The sequence below is a fragment of the Sus scrofa genome, chromosome 10, assembly GCF_000003025.6.
Source record: "Sus scrofa isolate TJ Tabasco breed Duroc chromosome 10, Sscrofa11.1, whole genome shotgun sequence".
Taxonomy (NCBI): domain Eukaryota; kingdom Metazoa; phylum Chordata; class Mammalia; order Artiodactyla; family Suidae; genus Sus; species Sus scrofa.
The window spans coordinates 32,807,297-32,832,459 of record NC_010452.4 but is presented as its reverse complement, the minus strand read 5'-3'; the positions used below and the strand labels follow the sequence as shown (position 1 = coordinate 32,832,459).

Genomic DNA, 25,163 nt, shown 5'->3' with positions numbered 1-25,163 from the left:
CAACAACAAAAGACAAGAAAAAAAAAAAAAAGAGTCAATGTGAGGAGTTCCCGTTGGGGCACAGCAGAAATGAATCCAATTAGCAACCATGAAGATGCGGGTTCAATCCCTGGCCTTGCTCAGTGGGTCAAAGAACCAACATCACTGTGGCTGTGGTGTAGGCCTGCAGCTGCAGTTCCAATTTGACCCACAGGCTGCAAACTTCCATATGCCATGCCAAACTTTTTCTGCCCTAAAAAGCAAAACAACAACAAAAAAGAGTCAATCCGAGTCCTTTACCCACTACTTTATATCCTTTTTTAAAACTAAACGTTATCTAAGGAGTTCCCATTGTGGTTCAGCAGTAACAAACCCGACTAGTAACCATGAGGATGCAGGGTGATTCCTGGCCTCGCCCAGTGGGTTAAGTATCTGGCATTGCCATGAGCTATGGTGTAGGTCACAGATGCAGCTTGGATCCTGCATTGCTGTGGTTGTGCCACAGGACGGCGGCTGCAGCTCCAACTCGACCCCTGGCCTGGGAACTTCCATATGCCACACCTGTGGACCTAACGATAAAAAAAAAAAAAAAAAAAAAAAAAAAAAAGTAAACATATCTGAATGAGGAATCAAAGAAATTAAGTGTCTTCACTATAGAAGATTTTATGTGGTTTGGCTCCTTTTTTTTTTTTTTTTTTTTGTCCTTTTAGGGCCACACCCATGGCATACAGAAATTCCCAGGCTAGGGATCAAAACAGAGCTCCAGCTGCCAGCCCACACCACAGCCAGAGGAATGACAGATCCTTAACACACCGAGGGAGACCAGGGATTGAACCTGAGTCCTGAGTGATACCAGTCAGGTTCTTAACCTGCTGCACCACAACAGGAACTCTGGTTTGACTCCTTTCAATCCACAGAGCCTCTCAAAAGCTATTCAAGGAGTTCATGTCATGGTTCAGCAGAAATGAATCTGACTAGTATCCACGAGGACGCGAGTTTGATCCGTGGCCCCTCTCAGTGAGTTAAGGATCTGGCATTGCCGTGAGCTGTGGCGTAGGTCACAGACGAGGCTCAGATCCCAAGTTGCTGTGGCTCTGGCATAGGCCAGCCACTACAGCTCCAAACGGACTCATAGCCTGGGAACCTCCATGTGCCTCAGGTGAAGTCCTAAAAATAAAAGAGCGATTCAATAAGCCCAAGCAGACAGCAGACTTGGTTTCAGGGCTACCCACTATTTACTTAAGTCCTTCCATTTTTTTATTAGGAAAAGCTATTTTTTTTTTTTTTTTTTTGTCTTTTCTAGGGCCACACCCACGGCATATGGAGGTTCCCAGGCTAAGGGTCTAATTGGAGCTGTAGCCAATGGCCTACACCACAGCCATAGCAACAGGATCCGAGCCGGATCCTTAACCCACTTAGTGAGGCCTGGGACTGAACCCGCAACCTCATGGTTCCTAGTTGGATTCATTTCCGCTGAGCCACGGCAGGAACTCCAGGAAAAGCTATTTAACTCCACCTTTACTACTACAAAGAAGTTTGTAACCCTTGAGGAAAGGAGGAGGCAACAAGAAAGATAACTGGTCTCCTACTCAGACTTCCCTCTTTCTCTCCATCTCCCTGAAGAAGTCAGCTTCCAGAATAAGATAGAACCAGTTCAAAGCCTGACCCTGAGCAAGCCTCTTTCTAGACTCAGTTCTCTCCTCTGTCAAAGAACAACACTCCTCACAGGGTTTTACTGGGGAATTAAAGGAAAATACCTATAAATAACAAGCAAAATTCCTGCCACACAATAAATCACTCACAATAAATGTTAGCTATTATTACTTACTCCATTTTTGTTCAATTCACAGACAGAAAATACATTCCATAAATAAGAGATAACTCTAAAGACATAGGAAAACATCACAAAAACTCATTTGACCAAAATAGTGTTAGCGGCTCTAAGGCCCTGAACAATGGGAAAAAAAAAAAACAACAAGGTCCGACACTTACCCTGAGCAGACTACTCTTGACACAAAGAAAATCACAATGTGAAATTGTTTATGTTACAGTCTTTTTTTTTTTCTTTGTGGCCAAACCTGTGGCACATGGAAATTCCCAGGCCAGGGAAAGAACCCGCTTTCATGCTGCAGCTATGACCTGAGCCACAGCTGTGGCAAGGCCAGATCTTAACCCAGTGCTCCTTAAGGGAACTTCCTACAAATTCCTTCTTGAATTTCCAGAGAAATTTATGTTAGCTTTTTTTTGGGTCTTTTTAGGCCTGTATCTGCGACATATAGCAATTCCCAGGCTAGAGGTCGAATCAGAGCTATAGCTGCAAGCCTGTGGTACAGCCACAGCAATACCAGATCCAAGCCGCATCTGTGACCTATGCCATAGCTTGTGGTAACACCGGATCCCCAACACACTGAGGATGAACCCAAATCCTCATGGATACTACTCAGGTTCTTAACTTGCTGAGCCACAGTGGGAACTCCCCCAGAGAAATTTTTTAAAAAACTATAAAAACCAGGACCATGTTAAGAACTGTATTTAACCTAAAACCCACTGATACTCACTACAAAAAGACAACTTACTGATTAACCTGAATATCACTAAAAAAAATTAAAAAGACATAAAATGCCTTCTGAAGTAATGCATTATAGAATAACACCACCACATGTTTATCTAAAAATCTACTCCTGAATCTAATCTTTAAAGCTAACTTACATTTACAGTAAATACAGGGGCTAGAGGAATAAGCTAAATGACACCGCAAGAAACAAAAAGACAAATGTAGAATGTGAAACATGACATCCTTTAAGACAAATGACATGGTCTGTAAACATCCCCATAGTAAATAAAAAGGGGGGAAGGTAAAAAGATGGTGGGAGGAACTACTCTAGATTAAAAGAGAATCAAAATACATGATGTATAAATCTTACTTGGACCCTGATTCAAAGAAAAGAACTATTAAAATACATTTTTGAAATAAAATAATCAGGGCACTTATGTATAGACAGAGTATGATGATAACAAGTTTATTATCTTTTTTTAAGAGTGAAAATAGCATTATGGTTACTTGTGGAAGCATCTACATTTTTTAGGAGGTGCTTATCACAGTAACTAGGGGTAAAAATGACCCCAAAAATCTACTTTAAAATATTTCTGCAGGAGGAGTTCCCACCGTGGCACCTCAGAAACAATCCAACTAGGAACCATAAGGTTGCAGGTTCGATCCCTGGCCTCGCTCAGTGGGTTAAGGATCTGGTATTGCTGTGAGCTATGGTGTAGGTCGCAGACAAGGCTCAGATCTGATGTGCCTGTGGCTGTGGTGTAGGCCAGCAGCTGTAGCTCTAATTGGACCACTAGCCTGGGAACCTCCATGTGCCCCAGGTGCGGCCCCAAAAAGAAGAAAAAAAAAATTTCTGCTGACAAAAAAGGAAGGCCATACATAAAGCACATATGGCCAAAATCCTTAAGCATGACTGATTAAATGTGAGGAGACAAAGACTCATTCAACTATTCACTTTTCTCTATGTTTGAAATTAATCACAATAAATAAAGCTAGACTGGGAGGTTGGGGTGGGCATATACACACTACCATATAGAGGAGAGATGACTAGCAGGGACCTACTATTAGCACAGGGAAGTCTACTCAATATTCTGTATAAACTATATGGGAAAATAATCTGAGAAAGAATGGATACATGTATATACATAACTGATTCACTTTCCTGTACAATGAAACACAACACTGTAAGTCAACTATACTCCAATAAATTTTTTTTTAATTTCTAATTAAATGGCACTATGAAACAAACCAGAAATGGCTAGAAATGGTAATTATAACTAAAATCCGGAAGTTCCTGTCATGGCTCAGTGGAAATGAATCTAACCAGCATCCATGAGGACGCTGGTTCGATCCCTGGTCTCACTCAGTGGGTTAAGGATCCAGCACTGCCATGAGCTGTGGCGTAGGTCGCAGATGCAGCTGGAATCCCAAGTTGCTGTGGCTGTGGTGTAGGCCAGCAGCTACAGCTCCAATTCGACTCCTGGCCTGGGAACATCCATATGCCACAGGTGTGGCCTTAAAAGACAAAAATAAAATAAAATAGAAACTAAAATCTGTTAGAAAATTACCACCTTATTATTACTACGCCTGGCACATTAGTAAATAATTTTGCTCTTTGCTAATCTCTGAAGTTGAGTAAACGATAGTTGGATGAACAGCCACGGGAGCTGACAGTGTAGGTGCGATTCCACATATTTCTAATCTTTAATAATATTTCTGATAAAAAAAATTCTGCCACCGTGAAATGTTCACTTGGAGAAGAGTAATAAGTGTATTGGACAGTGGATCACACAAAATATCAGTCAATTCAGGTAGCTTTTCCACAGAACTGAAACTGAAGATCTTCCTATCACATCACTTATCTAGATTTTATAACCCTGAAGAAATTCAGTTGCAACTCTAAAGTATGTGGAACTACATTCTTGAAGTGGTTTAATGACATCCCAAGTCAATATATGCTAAGAAATGATCACTAGGTGTTCCCGCTGTGGTGCAACGAGATCAGTCACGCATCTCTGCAGCACCAGGACACAGGTTCAATCGCTGCCTGCCACACTGGGTTAAAGGAAGAGGCATTGCTGCAGCTGCAGCAAACACTGCAACTGCGGCTCAGATCTGTTCTCTGACCCAGGAGCTCCATATGCAGTGGGGCAGCCAAATTAAAAAAGGGAAGGGAAGGGGCAAGGGAGAAGGAAGGAAGGATCATTAACATAAAACACTAGGAAGGGGTAATAAATGGGCAAATTAAAATTATTTTAAAATCAATATCGCATGGATAAAACACACCTGTTTAAAGCCCAACACAGGAGAATTTGGAGTTCCCTTCGTGGCTCATCAGTTAACGAACCTGAATAGGATCCACCAGGATGTGGGTTCAATCCCTGGCCTTGCTCAGTGGATTACGGATCCAGCGTTGCTGTGAGGTGTGGTGTAGGTCACAGATGTGGCTCGGATCCTGTGTTGCTGTGGCTGTGGCGTAGGCCAGCAGCTACAGCTCGGATTCGACCACTAGCCTGGGAACCTCCATATGCCATGGGTGCGGCCCTGAAAAACCAAAAAAAAAAAAAGCACAACATAGGAGAATTAATAATTACTTTTTGGTCAGAGTCAAGTTTAAATAATTCATACAAAGGGCCTTCTTAGCTCATCTGAAAACCACCGGTAAATTTCCTCAAAATGAGACAGTCCAAAAATATTTATTCATAGGCATCAGCAAACAAAAGGCATCAGATCAACCATTCTTTCAAAGTACAGTGCCATCCCTTAGTGTCCTAACAGTGTACCAACAGCCTGTCTCCTTCTTCAGATGATAAGCATTTCCTTCCCCTTCATTCTGACTCACCTCTTCCACGAGCTCGCTTGCCACGATCCGAAGGCTTGTCCCCTTGATTGGAGTCAATTCCATTCTCTTCACCTCTAACTGAGGAAGAAAAGAGCACCCCTTGTACATAATCATGCCAAACAGCTATGACAGACAAGGACAGTAAGACTTTCTTAAAATGGTTAAAATTTAGGAGTTCCCTTGTGGCTTAGTGGGTTAAGGATCCAGCATTGTCACTGCTATGGCTCTGGTTACTGCAGTGGCATGGGTTTGATCTCTAGCCTAGGAACTTCTACATGCCACAGGTATGGCCGAATAAATAAAATAAAAAGGTTAAAATTTAACCAAAGTTCAGAGAACAAGAAAACCAAAACCAAACCAGTGTGTCTCAAAAAAAAAAAAAAAAAAAAAAAACTGAATGACGGCACATCTTATTAATTCATAGGTGAAAATTCAAAAAGAGATCAAAATTATCACTTTTTTTTTCTGTTTGGACCTGCTCTGAAGTAAGTTTGCCTCCAAAAATATCTTTTTATGCAACTATACTCCACAAAATTTGCTCACTGCTTAAGTTCAAAGTCTGGAAAGGCAGAGAATAGCAAAAGAACAATACCAAGGAAATACTGAGTTCTTAGGTAAGTTATTGTCAGAGAGAAATTTTTTGAGGATTGTATCCAAAAGATAACATCTTTTTTCCTCATCCTTAAATTGGCATGAATGGTTCTGCATAATACAGAAATTTTATGAACAATATTGGCACAACTTGCTCCCATCATCTCTTTTGGGGCTTAGCTCCATGAGTTGTCAATGAAGCCCTCCCTGACCACTCCACTTACATTTATTGAACTCTATATACCTATAATTCCCATCCCTCTGCCTTTGTTTTTTTCCCCATAGCATAGTTTCTAAATATTATTATGATATAATGTTTATAAATTATCAAGTTTATAAACTACAAACTTAAAATATCATAATATGAAATACATTATTCCTCTATTTTTTACATTTCACTCTATCTCCACTAAAAAATATTTCAGGGAGTTCCCATCGTGGCTCAGTGGTTAACAAATCCGACTAGGAACCATGAGGTTGCGGGTTTGATCCCTGCCCTTGCTCAGTGGGTTAACGATCCGGCATTGCCGTGAGCTGTAGTGTAGGTTGCAGACGCGGCTCGGATCCCGAGTTGCTGTGGCTCTGGCATAGGCCGGCGGCTACAGCTCTGATTCGACCCCTACCCTGGGAACCTCCATATGCCGAGGGAGTGGTCCAAGAAATAGCAAAAAGACCAAAAAAAAAAAAATTTCAGAAGGACAAAAATTTCTATATGTTTTATTTATCCCTATACACCTGTAACAATGTCTGCTATAGGAATTCCCATTGTGGCACTGTGGGTTGATGATCCAGCTTGTCTCTGTGGAGGCAAGGGTTCGATAACCGGCCCCGAAAAGTGGGTTAAGGATCTGGCGTTGCTGCAGCTGTGGCATAGATCGCAGCTGTGGCTGGGATTTAATCCCTGGCCTGGGAACTTCCATGTGCTGAAGGTATGGCTGAAAAAGAATATATACTACCCTGTAGACACTCAAGAAGTATCTGGGGAGGAGTTCCCTGGTGACACAACAAGTTAAGGTTCTGGCATTGACTGTCACTACTGTGGCTCAGGTCAATGATATGGTATGGGTTCGATCCCTGGCCTGGGAACTTCCACATGCCACAGGCATGACCAAAAAGAAAATAAATATCTTTAAGATAAATGTCTGTGGAACAAATAAACTAGCAAAGTCTATAAGAGTTAAATATTATGTTAAACATTTATATTTATTCATTCGTAACTTAGCAACTTTGGTACATCTGAAGAGTAGGTAATGTTGTTTTGGGTGAATGCTGCCAAAACCTGAGTTGAATGCAGTTCTGGGAACATCTTCCCTATTCAGCAACCTTCCTCTTACTTTAACCCTTGCCTATACCCTGAGCATCACTAAGTGTGGAAGCATAAACAGCTTTAACAGTGAATGAAAAACCTCCTTGAAAATTAGAGGATGCACCTGATTCATAACAGAAGGCAGTCCTAAGACACACAACTACCTACCTATAGCCCTGGTCAGTGCTAATATGAAACCGCATCAGTTAGGTTTCTAATCAACTACTCTATTGTAGCTCATTACTGAGTGTTAACCATACTAACCATACTAACAAATACAAATCCACACTGAGGAAGTGGATTTATGGGCATTCACTGAAAGACTCAGTTTTTTAGTATGCATGAATTTGCATAACACAAACTTCAGGAGAAATATCTGTACTTACACTCTCTCCCACGATTGCCACCTCTTCCTTTCCGGTTGTTGTTTCCACGTCCACGACTCACTTCTCTCTCACTTCTCTTCTCTCTATTCTCTTTGTTTTCTGAACTGTCTTTTCCAAAATTCTTCTTCTTCCCTCCTACCGTCTCCCATGAAGTCTACCAAAAATAAGAGTGTTTATTCAGAGTGGCCACTCAAAGTGTGTACAATAATCAAGGGTATGGGCATTTATCTCTCAAACCTAATTACCCACGACTTACAGCTGACTTGCCTACCATTTTCATTCTTCTCCACATACATACTGTACCTTCTAATGATAAAGTCAGCAAATCTTTTGCTAAGCTCCTGTTGCTAAACAGGGCACTAAATATTACAGCAACTAGAAGAACTGAAACCTACTAGATGAACATTCTCCTATGCCAATGTAATGATAAAGTAAATGTTACTTCACCAAGCTCTCATCCTATGCCACCTCCACCTACCTTAGTATTAGGCCTTAAACCTATCAGCTAAAAAACAAAAATTACACCCTAAAATCTTAAGAACACAACTTTCCCTATTCAGTTATCCAAGGTAGCCATCTTAAAAAATCTAATAGTTGACAAATTTTGGGTTAGTTTTCTTAAAGTACCCCAAATTTCAATCTTAAAAACTTGTTCTACTGGGAAGTCAAATGATTCTTAACATACTCTCTTCTCCCCCAAATCAAATACAATCATATATATAAAAATTACTGAGAAAAGAATGAGATATTATGTTCTTATGGATATACATATTAGATATCCATCAGAGTATGTCACTGAGAGATGCCAAAAATGGTCCATTTATTTCTACTTACTTCTCATAATCTATTTGATTTCACAAAGGAGTTGAAGTGATTCAATTCCAAACTAAGAGCATTAACTCTTTTCTTGTGTGTGTGTGTCTTTTAACTTTTGGGTTTTGTTTGTTTGTTTGTTTTTAAGGCCACACCTGCAGCATATGGAGGTTCCCAGGCTAGGGGTCGAATTGGAGCTGCAGCTGCCAGCCTATGCCACAGCCACAGCAACATGGGATTCAAGCCACATCTGCAACCTACACCACAGCTCATAGCAACACTGGATCTTTAACCCACTGATCAAGGCCAGGGATTGAACCTGCATCCTCATGGATACTAGTCAGATTCGTTTCTGTTGAGCCATTAGTAGAACTCCACTACTTTTAACTTTAAAAAAAAAACTTACAGAAAAATAAAACTGTTGTTACCCAAATAAACATAAGTGCTGGAAATTAATAAACTAAAATTAATTAGAGATATACAACCAAATTACTTTCAAAATGGTAGAGGCTAGATTTAAAATGCTTCTTCAAAGGAATTTTTTTGCCATCTGCAAACCTCTGCTGAATGTTTATATTTAGTTACATATATAAAATAAAATACTGGAGTTCCCACCATGGTGCAGTGGTTAACAAATCCCACTAGGAACCATGAGGTTTTGGGTTTGATCCCTGGCCTTGCTCAGAGGGTTAAGGATCCCGTGTTGCCGTGAGCTGTGGTGTAGTTCGCAGATGCGGCTCGGATCCTGTGCTGCTGTGGCTCTGGTGTAGGCTGGCAGCTACAGCTCCGATTCGACCCCTAGCCTGGGAACATCCATATGCCGCGGGAGTGACCCAAGAAATGGCAAAAAGACAAAAAAAATAAATAAATAAAAATAAAATACTGATGTGAAAAAAATACAAATTAAAAAAAGTTATTTTCCACCTCTAAGCTTTGATAAAAATTTAAAAAGTTAATACCCAATAGTTACGGCAGAATAATCAGGAATTCTCAGCTCTGGTAAACATACATCTATTTTAACCTTCCTGGCAACAGTGTCAGATTTTTAATTAGTTCACAACTTTTGTCCCAGCAACTCTACTTCTTGGCCTTTATTTAGAGGAAATAATCTGGTAACTGTACAAATATTTATAGACAAACAATGCATAGCAGAACAAAAGGGTGGAAATTCCCCAAGCACCTAGTTAAGAGACCACCTTCTCCAGAACATGCATACAGGGAAAAGTATAAGCCACTTAAAGAAAGAGATGTATAAAGAAAGAGACCCATAATGTAAGTGAAGCAAGCTATCAGCAAGCAGCATACAAAAGAGGATTACATTTTTAAGCTCAAATAGGAGCTTGGATATTACTGAAAAAAACTTAGAAGTAGTTACCTAAGCGAGGACCTTTAATGTCATTTTTATTGTTCTGCATTGTTTTAATTAGCAAAAACAATAAAGCTTATTTATTTCAGATAAAATTCTATAGTATACAAACTATATTATGTTCACCAATATGATGAATAAACAAGAATGTAAGATAGAATCCTGGCCTTTTAGGTTAACAAGACAAAAAGTCAATCCTAGAGGTCCTGAAAAAATTACACAAAGTAGAGGAAGCACAAGGTGCATATATACATACATATATATATATATATGCACAATTTATAATGTCTTTACACGGCTCAACTGAAAAGTATTCAATCATTACAAAAGGACAGACTTTCTATGTAAAGCATCTGAGAGAAAGCAACATCTTATACCATTTCATTCAGCAAAAGATAAGCAATTCTGGCTTATGAACTAGACAAAAACTAACAAGAATTTATTTGGGGAAGAAAGCAGGGCAAGAAATTTTAAGGGGCAATTAGTTTAAGACTATAGTAAATGCTAAACAATGTATTCTTACACATTTGCAAAACACTCTGCAAGCATATGCACAGATTTTCAAAGTGAACTAAGTAATTATTATAAAAGATTTTCAACAGAACTGGAAACCTTTGTCATCTATATTTTGATATTTGTAGAATAGGTCTGAACAAACTCAGAGAGAGTAACATCTTTTTTGTTTGTTTTTTTTTGGTCTTTTCTAGGGCCACACCCTCGGCATATGGAGGTTCTCAGGTTAGGGGTCGAATCCGAGCTGTAGCCGCTGGCTGACACCAGAGCCACAGCAACGCCAGATCCTTAACCCACTGAGCAAGGCCAGGGATCGAACTCACAACCTCATGGTTCCTAGATGGATTCGTTAACCACTGAGCCACGATGGGAACTCCAAGAGTAACATCTTTTACCATTTCATTCACAGTCCTCTAAGAGACACAGTTCTCCAAGACACTGCTTTTAGTAACCAGAAAAGCAGCTTTTCAGGCCAGCTCATTTAAAATCATTCTCCCATCCCCTTATATCTGCCAAGAAGTGAACAACGCAAACACATTTCTATATCTGTATGTGTAGATTTTTAAAGCACACGAATGCAAGGGACTTATATTTCAAAGCTATTCTAACACTCATAAAAAACAACATGGTAATAAAAAGTTTGGTACTTAAGATTATGTTTTTCAAAGTAATAAATTTGTTTCAGAAGGCCTTGGCCCAAAACAAGACAAGCCAATAGGACAAGATTATTTTGCTTCCATGGTTTATTTTAAATGTGCCTGCTCCTAGCAATCCTACAGTGTTCACATTCTCCAGAAGCCCACCCCATTAACTCTACCCCGGTCAGGGGAAGATACTCTCTACAGCTGGTCAGCCATGGCTGCTGAAGCAACAAGGTAAGAAACAAGACAAACAAGATGAAAGAAAAGATGCACACAGAATGATCAAACAAACCAGCGTTTCCCTCTGTCTCCTCAGTATCCCCACAATCCTCTCTCAACACAGGCATATGCCTTTCGCATTCAGGCCCTAATTTGCTGTTTTCTGATAGTTTAAGAAAACATGCCAGATCTAGTCCAAACTATGTGATTTCTAGGTTCAAGAGCTAATCAAAGAGATCTTTATGTAACTTTCAGCCCAGAACCACTTCCCCAGGGTTCAGTCACAAATGAGGGGAGGAAGCGGAGACTCAGTAAAACAAAGAGAGAACTTGACATCCATTTAAGACTTAGTGACTCACCCAGCTACAGAGAAAAGGAATGACGAATCTGCGGAGCTAAAGGAAAGGCAAGAGAAAAAAATCTGTGGGCCTATCTCTACCATAAACAACAACAATAAGGCCCTCCAATTAAAGATTTGGAAATACTTCATCTATTCAGTGATTTCTTTCAATAAAGCAGGCAGTTAAGCCCTTTTCCAGTTCATTTTGAAAATAACTAAGAGCCATTCTATGCTGCAACCATTACCAATAAAGTAAACACTTCTGATATGTCACAAGACTCAGCAAATACATGGCTAAGTATAAACAAAAACTCTTCCAAAATTTTGTTTCCTCATTTAACATATTTTCCCAACAAATTGACATATTTGGTAGTTTACTGTGTTGGACCAGTGTTACCTTGCATACAATTTTATATAGATACTGCTATAATATTTTCCTAATTATCTAATTTTTCTAATTATGAAGTTCATTCTGCTTGATTCCTATTAAATAAAAAGATAACCATTTTAGTTGTCAGCTTGTCACAGCATTCCATTTTAATACAGCCTGTCCCTAATAAAGCCTATTCCAAAAAATGAGAACCTGATTCAACCTAAACATTGATAAGGAAGGCATTATTTTCCCTTTGGCTACTCTCATGGCATGTGGAAGTCCCTGAGCCAGGGATCCAACCTGTGCCAGGGCAGGGACCCAAACCACTGCAGTGACAACAGATCCTTAACCCAAATCACACAAGGGAACTCCTTTGTGTTTTCTGTTTGTTTTTGGAAGAAGGCACTTTTTTTGAAGTGTTCTTCTTTATATCCCTTTTAGGTAAATCACTTATTTGTTTTAATCTGCTCTGAATTGGTTTCTTCAATGAAAAAAATACAAATGAGGAGTTCCCATTGTGGCGGTGGTTAACGAATCCAACTAGGAACCATGAGGTTGCGGGTTCGGTCCCTGCCCTTGCTCAGTGGGTTAAGGATCCAGCGTTGGCGTGAGCTGTGGTGTAGGTTGCAGATGCGGCTTGAATCCCACGTTGCTGTGGCTCTGGCGTAGGCTGGCAGCTGCAGCTCCGATTAGACCCCTAGCCTGGGAACCTCCATATGCCGCGGGAACGGCCCTAGAAATGGCAAAAAGACAAAAAAAAAAAAAAAAAAAAAAAAAGAAATATGTGTAATTTCCATGTAGAAATCAAAAGATTAGGGCTGAAACCTGCTCAGTACAGCTTAAGTTGCATCCTTCCTAAAATAAAAGTGAGGGCTCTAGTAATGCGCATGTGCATTCCTCAAACTTTACTAGCTAAAATAAAAATTTTCTTACTTTATGCATCTGTCAGACTGTCATTAAAATGTGTCTATAATATTCACACATAAGCAAATAGATGTACCAGCAAATCCTGGTTTTCTGTTAGTCTAGAGATCTAAGTAGTAGTGAGAGGTGACAATTGAGATGAAGAAACATGAGCAGTGGAGCCAAGAGAAGTTTTTCAGGTGGTGAAAATGTCCACAGGCCCAGAGAATTTTGGCAACTGTGTAAAGCTGGAGGAGATGACCAAGTTCTCTTTCAAGTCTTCAGATTCTACAACTTCATGAAGAAACCATACATAACAAAAACAGTCATTTCAGGTTAGTGTTCTTTCTGGACTTAAAACAAATATGGAATGGCACCCTTAATCCCCTCCACCCCCACCCCCAAATAAGGTGAAGGTGAAAATGTAATATGGGGCAGGAGACCAATCTTACCATTGCAAATCAATTAATAATACTTACTGTGTCTGAATTCCCTTCCAGCAATATATTGATAGCTTTATTGACATCTCCATTACAGTCATGTAGGGCCACTATGCATTCATCCTGATTTTTTCCTGTCACTTCCATAAGCTGTTGAAATTATTAGAAAATGATTAGCGGAATCCAAAAATGACACTACAGGGAGTTCCCACTGTGGCGCAGTGGTTAACAATCCAACTAGGAACCATGAGGTTGCAGGTTCGATCCCTGGCCTTGCTCAGTGGGTTAAGGATCCAGCATTGCCCTGAGCTGTGGTGTAGGTTGCAGACATGGTTCGGATCCCGCGTTGTTGTGGCTCTGGCGTAGGCCGGCGGCTACAGCTCCAATTCGACCCCTAGCCTGGGAACCTCCATGTGCCACGGGAGTGGCCCAAGAAATGTAAAAAGACAAAACAAAAACAAAAAACAAACAAAAAAATGACACTACAGGAGTTCCCGTCATGGCACAGTAGAAATGAATCCGACTAGCAACCATGAGGTTGCGGGTTTTATCCCTGACCTCACTCAGTGGATTAAGGATCTGGCATTGCTGTGGCATGGGCCAACAGCTGTAGCTCTGATTAGACCCCTAGCCTAGAAACCTCCATATGCCACGGGTATGGCCCTAGAAAGCAAAAAAGCAAAAACAAAAAACAAACCAAAAATGACACTTCATATTAATTTCAATAGTCTACTATAAAAAGACAGAAACTAGAGTTCCCTGGTGGCTCACTGGGTTAAGAATCCAGTGCTGTAACTACTGTGGGTCAGGTTTGATCTCTGGCCTGGGAACATTCATGTGCCACAGATGCAACCAAAAAAAAAAAAAAAAGGCAAAAAAGACAGAAATTAGGCAGCCCTTCCACATGAAGACAGCCTCTTCCAGACTTTGAACTTAGGATCCAAGATCAGACTGACCTGTTTTTGTGGCTACCCCATGTATTCCTATCAGTACTGGCAAAGTCAACCTACAAATCAACCATCCTCCACCGTGACTGAGTTATCAGACTCTTAATCAGCAGCACATACACATATATACCAACATTCTCAGAATCCTCAGGATCAGCTATCTAACTGCTCCAACTAGTTCAATGGTCTGGGAGCCCTAAATTTCTGAACTACTCAAATATTAAGTAGGACTATATGTTTCCCAAAGACCATGTGTATGTGGCCACGATTAGCAGATCATTCAGTCTAACTGTTTTGCACTGTTCTAGTCCAGCTGTTTCCGACAATGTTCAGAACCAGGCTATCACTTCTTGGATTAGAACATTCTACATACAAAATAAGTTATAACACCCCAAGGTCTCAAAAACAGAATTTGGCAGTTATCACAAAACTCACTCCCAGACATATTATTTTCTCAAGGAGGCTCAACAGGGGGTTTATGTTTGAAGTAATCAAGAAAATCTTAGTGCATTCCCTTCAACAAGAGATATTAAGCTATTTAATGTTTTCAACACAACAGATTTAGGGACAACATAGGTTTCTCTATCATCAGGGAACAAATGCAGGTATTTAATCACAAGTTCAAAATCCAGTTACTTGAAACTTAAGCAAGACGCATACTTTAAATTTAGAATTTAGTATAGATTTTTAAAAAGATAGTATCCTTTGCCAGAAACATACCTGTTTAACTTTAGCTTCAAACTCTGAGTCATTTTTATCAAAGATCACTTGAGCGAGACGCATCTGTTCAGCTGTTGCCTGGAAAGCACGTACAATTGTTAAAGATCTGAGCACAAAAAAAAAAATGTTAGGTGCCAAAATCTGGCATAAACAGATAAAAATTCTCATGCACTACAGCACTATGGTAACAGAAATAATGAGTAACTAAGAAAAAAGACGGACTCTTGATTTTAGACCTCTTAAATGTATACAATGTGTTCCCATGAGGTCAATAACCATCAAGTTAAATAGCACAAAGGGCCCATTCCTTTGGCCAAATGACCTAAAGTCCTGTTCATCTTCATTAGCCATGTCCTTCATTTGAATTTCCTTTCCCTTGGAGAGATGAAGTAACAGCATAGCGCAAAGTGGAAGAATAGGAAGCAGCAGAAACTGCCAAGACACAGATACAGACTTAGCCTTGCTGTCAAAAAAAGCAAAAAAAGCCCAAAAAAAAGGTCACTTCTGAAAAAGAAAAAAGCTGTATTTACCTAAATAAAAATTATTTTTAAAGTTAGATTTTCATTTTCAGCCACAATTTTTTTTGTCTTTTTAGGGCTGCACTCACGGCATATGGAGGTTCCCAGGCTAGGGGTCTAACTGGAGCTATAGCCACTGGCTTACACCACAGCAATACCAGATCCAAGCCTTGTCTGCGACTTACACCTCAGCTCACAGCAATGCTGGATCCTTAACTCACTGAGGATTGAAGCTGCATCCTCATAGATGCTAGTCAGAAGCATTTCCACTGAGCCATGATGGGAACTACTCCCTTTAATCACAATTTTATTTTATTTTCACATGTATACATTCTTTTTTTCTCACCATGCTCTTTAACCACAAGTTTTTCTTTTGTTCTTTTGTCTTTTCAGGGCCGCACCCGTGGCATATGGAGGTTCCCAGGCTAGGGGGTCTAATTGAAGCTACAGCTGCCAGCCTACACCACAGCTCATGGCAACACCGGATCCCTAACCCACTAAGCAGGGCCAGGGATTGAATCCGCAGCCTCATGGTTTCTATTCAGATTTGTTTCTGATGCGCCATGACAGGAACTCTATAACCATAAATTTTAAAATGGTTTTAGTTTAACAAAAAAATTTTTTTTTTAGTTTTCAAACACTAAAATTAGTCAACTGGGTAAAAAACTCTTTCCAAGCTGCTTTTTATCACTCAAAATCCCTTTCCTAAAAAAAAATAAAAGAAAGAAATTACTAAGCTTCTGAGGTTCCCTTTTGTAGCATTACTGGCAATTAAAAATTAGAAAGGTATTTTTAAAAAATTATAGATAGGTGTAACTCTTGTGCAGTGAGTTAACAGTCACATACCAATTTGGTTTCTTGACTTTGACAAAGGTACCATGATTTAGACAACAAAACTGGGTGAGGGATATAGAGGAAGGCTGATCTGCAACTTTATAGTAAATCTAAAATTCCTCCAAAACAGTTTATTAAATAAAGTTACCAGTGCCAGCTAAAACCTATATTAAGAACTCCCAACATAAATATTTTAAATCATTTAAATGACTAAATGAGCTTGGGGGTGGGAGGACAACCCAAAAAGTGCCAACAATAAACAATGCTTCATTTTTACCTTTAACACAGATTTCTAATAATCTCAATGCCGGGGGGGGCGGGGTTTAGTAATTTTTACATTGTAAAGACACATTTCATAAGGGCTTTCCAGTCCATGCCGGTGGCTGATTATACAAGCTCTAGCCAGCTTTGGCCTGTTCCCTCCAATCTATTGGCCAATCTCTCCATCCGAAACTATGCCTACTGTGAACTCAATCGCACTGCTACTGCATTACCCCCAGAAAGGTGTTTGCTCAGAAACCGCATCTATACATACTGTCAATTTTACCTCAATCCTAACCAGTGTATATGTTCACCTTCTTTACATAAACCCTCACGTGAGAAGACCTAATGATAAAGCAAAAGGACCCAAGGTATGAAATAACCGGGCGAGGTGAAAGGGAAACCCACAGGGAACGCTGAGTTCTGGAAAGATGGCACTTCCACACTATACATTTCAGTTTTGGGTAATGGCAACCTGTGAGGAAAGAAAGTCAACCACTGGTGCTTCTGGTGGTAAAAGCCTACATGATTAATATTTGCCCATTTTCCCTAATATCACTTTCTTCCACTCTCTGAGATTCAAATCTAAAAAGCACATGAATGCTCATGGCTTGCTACCATTAATTTTCCTTAAATTACAAAATTTTCAGAGTTTCTGTTATGGTACAGCAGAAACGAATATGACTCGGAACCATGAGGTTGCAGGTTCAATCCCTGGCCTCACTCAGTGGGTTAAGGATCCAGTGTTGCCATGAGCTGTGGTGTAGGTCACAGACACGGCTCGGATCTGGTGTTGCTGTGGCTGTGGCGTAGGCTGGCAGCTGTAGCTCTGATTTGACCCCTAGCCTGGGAACCTCCATATATCACGGGTAGAGCCCTAAAAAGCAAAGAAAAAAATTTTTTCACACAGCCCACAAGAAAATTACAGTGACCTATAAGATTAACTATCTGGTACCAAAAACTATTTATTTGGCACTTACATGTTTTTCTCTGATACCAAAAACAAAAAACTAACTATACTAATTTGTTGGGACAACACTCGCACGCAAGCTGTTGTAAATATCAGTATCATAATGTTTACTGGCTGCATAAAAATCTACTGGACAGGTCCTGCACTTTACTTACACTCCACAAAGTTTTCATTACTATCCAAACGTTACAGGGAGCCATTATTACAACTAAACTTCTAAATACATCCATGATAGCTTTCACAGAATAAATACAAAGATATGAAACTATTGGGTCAAAGAAATGTCTAGAAAAATGTTACAAGGTGTTTCATACCATCTGCTCAAAAATGCTCTACACAAAGGCTGAAGAAATTTATACTCCATCAACAGTGTAAAACAGAATGTTTTTCTCAAAATCTTTCCAGTTTAAAAAAAGTACAAATGTAAACAATAAAGGGAGTTCCCACTGTGGCTCAGTGGTAACGAACCCCAACTAGTACCCATGAGAATACTGGTTAACCCTCAGTGGGTTAACACCAAATCCTTTAAAAATAAATAAATAAATAAACACACATATATAAAACCAATGAAAAGTAAAAATGGTCTGTATTTGGTTTGACTTTTGTTTCTTAGGTCACTAGTAGGGATAATCTTTAAAAATACACTTACTAATATGGCAATGGTAAAAAGAGTAAGAAAGAGATAGCAGAATTGAAACATCTTCATTTTGCAACCAACAGAGTAAAGATTAATTCAAACAATAATCATCAATAAATGATAACTCTAAATGGGAAAAGTAATAAGGAAGAAACTATTTACACAAGGTCTCAATCAAAGTCTCTGTCTCAAGATTATTTTTTAGCTATTGGCTGAAACACAGTTATTTTAAAAATAGGGGAAATGGGCAAAACCTGGACTTAATGATCAAAATTTACATCCTCACTGAGAAGCAGATAGATATTATGTGACCCTACATGTGGTACTCAGATTCAATGTCAGTTACATGTCATTCCAACAAGAGATTTATAACCTGAATGTAATCATAAAGGAACATCAGACAAATTCAAATTGAACATTTTATGTAGTAACTGGTCTTCCTCAAAATTGCTATTATTTCAAAAGACAAAGAAAGGCTAAGAAGTGTCCCACATTAATGAAGACTATAAAGGCATACCAAATAGGGTACATATGATTCTATACTGAAAAACAGAAATGTAGTATAAAGGACATTATTGAAGTAATGGACATTAATGGAATAAATGAAAGTGCCACACTGACAAAACTGACATATGAACTGTGAAGAACACTAGCAATGATATATTTACAAAATTTGATAATGGAATTTGTGTTTATGTAAAGAACTATCTTTGTTCTTAGGAAATGAGACACTTAAATACTAAAGGGTAAAAGACAAAAATGTACTTAATAAACCTCAAACAGTTCAGAACAATAAATAATGCATATGTGTGTCTGTGTGTATACACAACATAAAATAACAAAATAAAGGAAAAAACATGACAGGAAAAAAAGTGGAACCAGGAGTTCGTGTCATGGCCCAGAGAATCCAAGTAGGAACCATGAGGTTGGAAGTTTGATCCCTAGCCTTGCTCTGTAGGTTAAAGATCCAGCGTTGCCACGAGCTGAAGCTCCGATTAGACCCCCAGCCTGGCAATCTCCATATGCCGCAGGTGTGGCCTTAAAAAGCAAAGTGGAACCATGCTAAAAATTTGATAAAATACAGAGAGTTCCATAAACTACTCTTGAAACTTTATAGCAAAACTAAAATCCCATTGACAACAACAGAGACTCAAACTAGGTGACAAGGCATCCCTCATAAACCTCGAAATACAAACAGGTAAAGAAAAACAAACAAACAAAAAAACAGATACAAGACATGCATGGTATCAATTGCACCATGTGAAGGAAGCAGGGGCAAGCATTGGGGTGTACGACTGGTCCAAGAACAGGAAAACCCCAAGTAGCCAAGAGGTATTCGCTAGAAAGCAAGGTGGGACAATCTGAGAACAGCATACAGCTCTGTAGGGTCTTGACAACTCCAATGGCAAACTAAGTGCCAGGACTGCAGAAAGGTTTACAGGCTGGGGAAATTACCAAATTACAATACGAACTCCTTTTTTGGGCTGTACCTGTAGCATATGGAAATTCCCAGGCTAGGGGTAGAATTGGGGCTGTAGCCCCCAGCCTCCCCCAAAGCCACTGCAATGCCAGATCCAAGCCACATCCTCGACCTACACTGCAGCCTATGGTAATGCTGGATACTTAACCACTGAGGAAGGCCAGGGATCCAACCTGCATCCTCAAGGATACTAGTCAAGTTCATTACCAATGAGCCACAACGGGAACTCCACCATTATTAACTCTTGTGACTAAGCCAGCAGAGCTCCCATCAAGAGAAACTACTGGAAGGAAACTCAAAATTGGGCCACATAAATAGGAAACTCTTAAAAAACCCACATTAGGGGAAGAGAACAGAGCCAGGAAATCTCAGAAAGCCAACATAATGGCACAGAAAAAAAGGAAACACTCTGCAATTACAAAAGCCACTCTGAACCATGCTGCCATGTAAAAGTCTAAGACTCATTTCACATAAAAAGGAGCAACAGAAAATAAAGTTCAAATCCCATGCAAAGGTACTGTAAGAGAATTCTAAAGAATAAGCTGGATAATACTCCCATAACCAATGAAAGTACACCAAAAGGTGCCTAAGAACAAAGCAAAACCGCCATCTTCTGCTTCAAAATGTACTAAAAGAGAGCATGGGAGTTCCCGTCGTGGTGCAGTGGTTAATGAATCCGACTAGGAATCATGAGGTTGCGGGTTCAATCCCTGCCCTTGCTCAGTGGGTTAACGATCCGGTGTTGCCGTGAGCTGTGGTGTAGGTCACAGACGCGGCTCGGATCCTGCGTTGCTGTGGTTCTGGCTAGGCCAGTGGCTACAGCTCCGATTCGACCCCTAGCCTGGGAACCTCCCATATGAAGCAGAAGCGGCCCAAGAAATGGCAAAAAGACAAAAAAAAAATAAAATAACGTATGGTTAACTTTTTCTAATTTAGAAATGTAAGTAAAGACTAAACTAGAAGGAATACGAAAACAAACAGTTAAGGCTATAAGAGAAATAAAAGGTGAAAGAGGAAAATACTTTCAGTCAAAAAAAAAAGTTTAAAAAGGAAAAAGAAAAGATAAAGAAATGGGAAAAAAGGAAGCATCGAATGTTGAGCAAGTAAATAAAAAAAAAGAAAAGAAAGAAAATACTAAGTTCCCACTGTGGCGCAACGTGACTGGTGGTGTCCTTCAGCACCAGGACACAGGTTCAATACCCAGCCCAGTGCAGTAGGTTAAAAGGATCTGGCATCGCTGCAGCTATGCGTATAGGTAACAAGTATGGCTCAGATCTGATCCCTGGCCTGGGAACTGCATATGCTGCCAAAAAGAGAAAAGAAAAAAAAAAAAAAGTTGAGCAAGTAATATCAAATTTAAAAGGAAAAAGAAAAAATAAATGGGAGATAAAGAAGTGCCAAATATTGAACAAGTAAAAAAGAAATTGTAAAAAAGGAAAGAGATGTTCCCTTGTGACACAGCAGGTTAAGGATCCAGCATTATAACTGCAGCAGCTTAGGTCACTGCTGTGGTGCGGGTTCAATCAGTCCTTGGCCTGGGAACTTCCACATGCCATGGACACAGCCAGAAAAAAAAAAAAAAAAAGAAAGTCAACATTTATATTTAGTAATGTCTAATTCTGATGCCAATGACAAAAACATAAAAACAAGCCAATGGTGGGAGTTGCCACTGTGGCACTCACTGGGTTAAACATCAGCGTTGTCTCTGTGGCAGCACAGGTTTGATCCCCATGTGGTTCAGTGGGTTAAGGATACAGCATTGCCACCAATGTGGCTCAGATTCGATCCCTGGCCCAGGAACTTCTGTGTGCCAAAAATGCATCATCAGCCAACATTTATGGAGGCACCTGGAATAAAAAAGCCAAGTACCCAAAGTTCAGAACTAAGTATAAATAAAAACAGCACTAGGCACAGGAGAGATGGGGTAAGAATGGGGGAAACAGCAATAGCATCAATACTGTTATTCTTAAGAACAGTTATAGGAGTTCCCATTGTGGCTCAGTGGAAATGAATCTGACTAGTTTCTATGAGGACAGAGATTCGATCCTTGGCCTCGCTCAGTGGGTTAAGGATCCAGTATTGCTGTGAGCTGTGGTGTAGGTCAAAGACCCAACACTGATCCCAAGTTGCTGTGGCTGTGTCATAGGCTGCCAGCTGCAGCTCTGATTCAACCCCTAGTCTGGGAACTTCAATATGTCTCAGGTACAACCCCAAAAAGCAAAAACAAAAACCTGTTATACACATAAAATGGGATAAAGCAAATAAGTAATTTTGGAAAATTCTAATGACTCTATCCCCTGGTTCTGAGGAAACTAGGATTCTCAGTGTAGAAGTGATAAACATGTAACATACAAGATGAGAAAACCCCATGTTGATAGTCCTGAATGTGAACTATCAACATTAACTCATGAGGCCTTTAACTCTGTCCACTGGAGAAACCTAAAAACAATGACAAACCCAGTAACAATAAATATCACTTAGCAGATTGAGGTCTCTGAGTGCCCTTTCCCACTAAAAGCTGCAAGATTCCTTTGAGCAATATCTGAGCTAGGTACATAGCAGGAATTGCATAAGATAACGCTAGAGTATCTTTTCATACCAGTTTATAAAGAAACATTAAAGATTACTAGAACCAGGAGTTCCCATCGTGGCACAGCAGAAACGAATCTGACTAGGAACCATGAGGTTGAGGGTTCAACCCCTGGCCTCAATCAGTGGGTTAAGGATCCGGCGTTGCTGTGAGCTGTGGTGTAGGTTGCAGAGGAGGCTCAGATCTGGCATTGCTGTGGCTATGGCATAAGCCAGCAGCTGTAGCCCCAATTAGACCCCTAGCTGGGAAGTTCCACATGCCACAGGTGTGGCCCTAAAAGGCACAAAAAAAGGATTACCAGAACCAAGTCAGGATCCAATTTAAAGAGACCTGACCAAGAGAGTTCCTATCATGACTCAGTGGTTAACGAATCTGACTAGGAACCATGAGGTTGCAAGTTCAATCCCTTGCCTTGCTCAGTGGGTTAAGGATCCGGCACTGCTACGAACTGTGGTGTAAGTTGCAGACCTGGCTCAGGTCCCGCGTTGCTGTGGCTCTGTTGTAGGCCGGCGGTTACAGCTTCAATTCGACCCCTAGCCTGGAACCTCCATGTGCCGCGGGACAAAAAAACAAAAACAAAAACAAAAAAACAGAGAGACCTGACCAAAGATGGAATTTCAACTTCAAATGATAACTAGAAATAACCAAAACCTCTCAAATGTTTACATCCTAAATTTATTTAATATTTATATTATTTTAATATTTATAGTAGTACTTTAAAGTTTTTTTTTTAAAGTTCTAATTTATACACCTTTGGAGAATGATAAGTAACCAATTAAATTTTTTTCTTTTGATGGCCACGCTTGTGGTATATGTAAGTTCCCAGGCCAGGGATTGAATCCAAGCCTCAGCTGTGAACTATGCTGGCCACAATACGGCAATGCTGGATTCTTCTAAGTCACTGTGCCAGGCCAGGGATCAGAGCCCACGCCTCTGCAGCAATGCGTGCCACTGCAGTTAAATCCTTAACCCACTGTGCCACAGTGGGAACTCCACCAATTAATTATTTCAAAAACTGATAAATATGAGTTCCCATTGTGGCTCAGCAGAAACAAACCCAACTAGTAACCATGAGGATGTGGGTTTTGATCCCTGACCTAGCTCAGTGGGTTAAAGATATGGTGTTGATGCAAGCTGTGGTGTAGGGCACAGATCTGGATCCCAAGTTGCTGTGGCTATGGTGTAGGCTGGAAACTGCAGCTCCAATTCAACCCCTAGCCCAGGAACTTCCATATGCCAAAGGTGCAACCATAAAAAAAAAAAAAGAGAGAGAGAGAGATAAATATACTCTTCACATGAGTAATAGTCATGAAAAAAACAAGGAAAGACTGATAAAACTGTTAAAGATCAGAAGAGACTAAGGAGACATGACAACAAATTGGACTGGATTCTGGAACCAAAAAAAAAGGCCTTGGAAAAACTAGGAAAACATATATAAAGTCTATATTTACCTATTAATATTATTCCAATACTACTATCATAGTTTTGACAAATAATTATATAAAACAGCAGTTAGTATACTAGAGCTTAGGATCTGATTTTGTACAGTGTGCCAGCTAAAAAAGGTTTTAACATTTTAAAAAGGTTATTACACAACAAAACAAAGAAAGAACATGTAACAGAGATTGTGTGTGATCTGTACAGCATCAAATATTTGCTGACTGACTTTTGGAAAAAGTTTGCCAACATGTGATATAAAATGTTAGCATTAAATAGGAAGGTGGCTTAATGGTATAGAGACCTGAAGCATTTTTCAATTTTTTTGCAAATTATAATTATTCCAAAACATTGATTCTGAACAGGTTTTTGTTCTTTTGTTTCTGCTTTTTTAACGGCTGTACCCATGGCATATGGAAGTTCTCAGGCCAGGGACTGAATGCAAGCCACAGCTGTTACCTATGCCACAGATGTGATGACTCCAGATCCTTTAACCCAAAGCACTAAGCCAGGGATCAAACCCACACCTCCAGCAGCAACCTGAGAAGATGCAGTTAGATTCTTAACCCACTAAGCCACAGTGGGAACACTCCTGAACAGTTTTTGTTTGTTTCTTTGGCCACTCCTACAGCATACAGAAGTTCCTAGGCAGACCACAGCAGTAATGAGAGCCACAATGACAATGCCAAATTCTTAACCCGCTGAGCCACCAGGGAATTCCCCAGTTTTTAAAGACAGAAACAGCAGAAACTACAGTAGATATAAATGAAATAGGAGTTCCCTTCATGGCTCAGTGGTTAACAAACCCAACTAGCATCAATGAGTATGTGGGTTCAATCCGTGGCCTCGATCATTGGGTTAAGGATCTAGCATTGCCATGAGCTGTGGTATAGGTCACAGACATGGCTCAGATCCCGTGTTGCTGTGGCTGTGGTGTAGGCCGGCCGCTACAGCTTTGATTCAACCCGTAGCCTGGGAACCTCCATATGCCGAGGGAGCGGCCCTAGAAAAAGGCAAAGAGACAAGAGGAAAAAAAAAAAAAAAATGAGTTTAAGTTACCACTTTCTCAATACAACTTATGCAATTTCTAATTCCCTACAACCATCTTTCAAAGTAAATACTCTGAAAATTCATAAAGGGAAACTTCACTAAAAGAGAATCAGGAGGCTGGAAGGGGAAGTGCTCATGTAGAACCACTAGAGGTCAATTACAGTAAAAAGGCCAGAAAGGAAAAAGATGTACATTGCATCCCCACAAGAAATCGACTACTCCAGCAACTCAGCTAATGAGAAAGCTCATTACCCTCAAACTTACTACTCTTCTCTATTAATTTTTGTTCAAAACAACCCCTCCCAACTTCCTCCTTTTTCTCTATTAACATTCCTCTCCTTTGTTTGTGGGACTTGCCTATGGTTTTTACCATGACTTGTTTTGAATTACAATTCTCTGCTATTCCAAAACAAACCCATTTTCACTGGTAAAGTAACTTTTCATAGTGCATTT

General features: G+C 39.9%; 1 protein-coding gene across 10 annotated transcripts in view; it reads right to left on the bottom strand.

Annotated features, from left to right (window-relative positions):
- UBAP2 (ubiquitin associated protein 2) overlaps window positions 1-25,163 on the bottom strand; it is a 141,554-nt gene that overhangs the window by 64,801 nt on the left and 51,590 nt on the right. For 8 of the 10 annotated variants that reach the window (XR_002336317.1, XM_021064693.1, XM_021064690.1 and 5 more), the window contains 4 exons: window positions 14,934-15,011; window positions 13,306-13,416; window positions 7,659-7,812; window positions 5,376-5,453 (listed from right to left, as the gene is read on the bottom strand). Coding sequence is in view for 6 of the 10 variants with exons in the window: in XM_021064693.1 (XP_020920352.1) it covers window positions 5,376-5,453; window positions 7,659-7,812; window positions 13,306-13,416; window positions 14,934-15,011 (421 nt within the window). In the remaining 4 variants the exon portion in view is untranslated. Of the gene's footprint in view, window positions 1-5,375; window positions 5,454-7,658; window positions 7,813-12,923; window positions 13,220-13,305; window positions 13,417-14,933; window positions 15,040-25,163 lie in introns of those variants that run through there. The other 2 variants (XM_021064694.1, XM_021064696.1) reach the window with 2 other exon arrangements.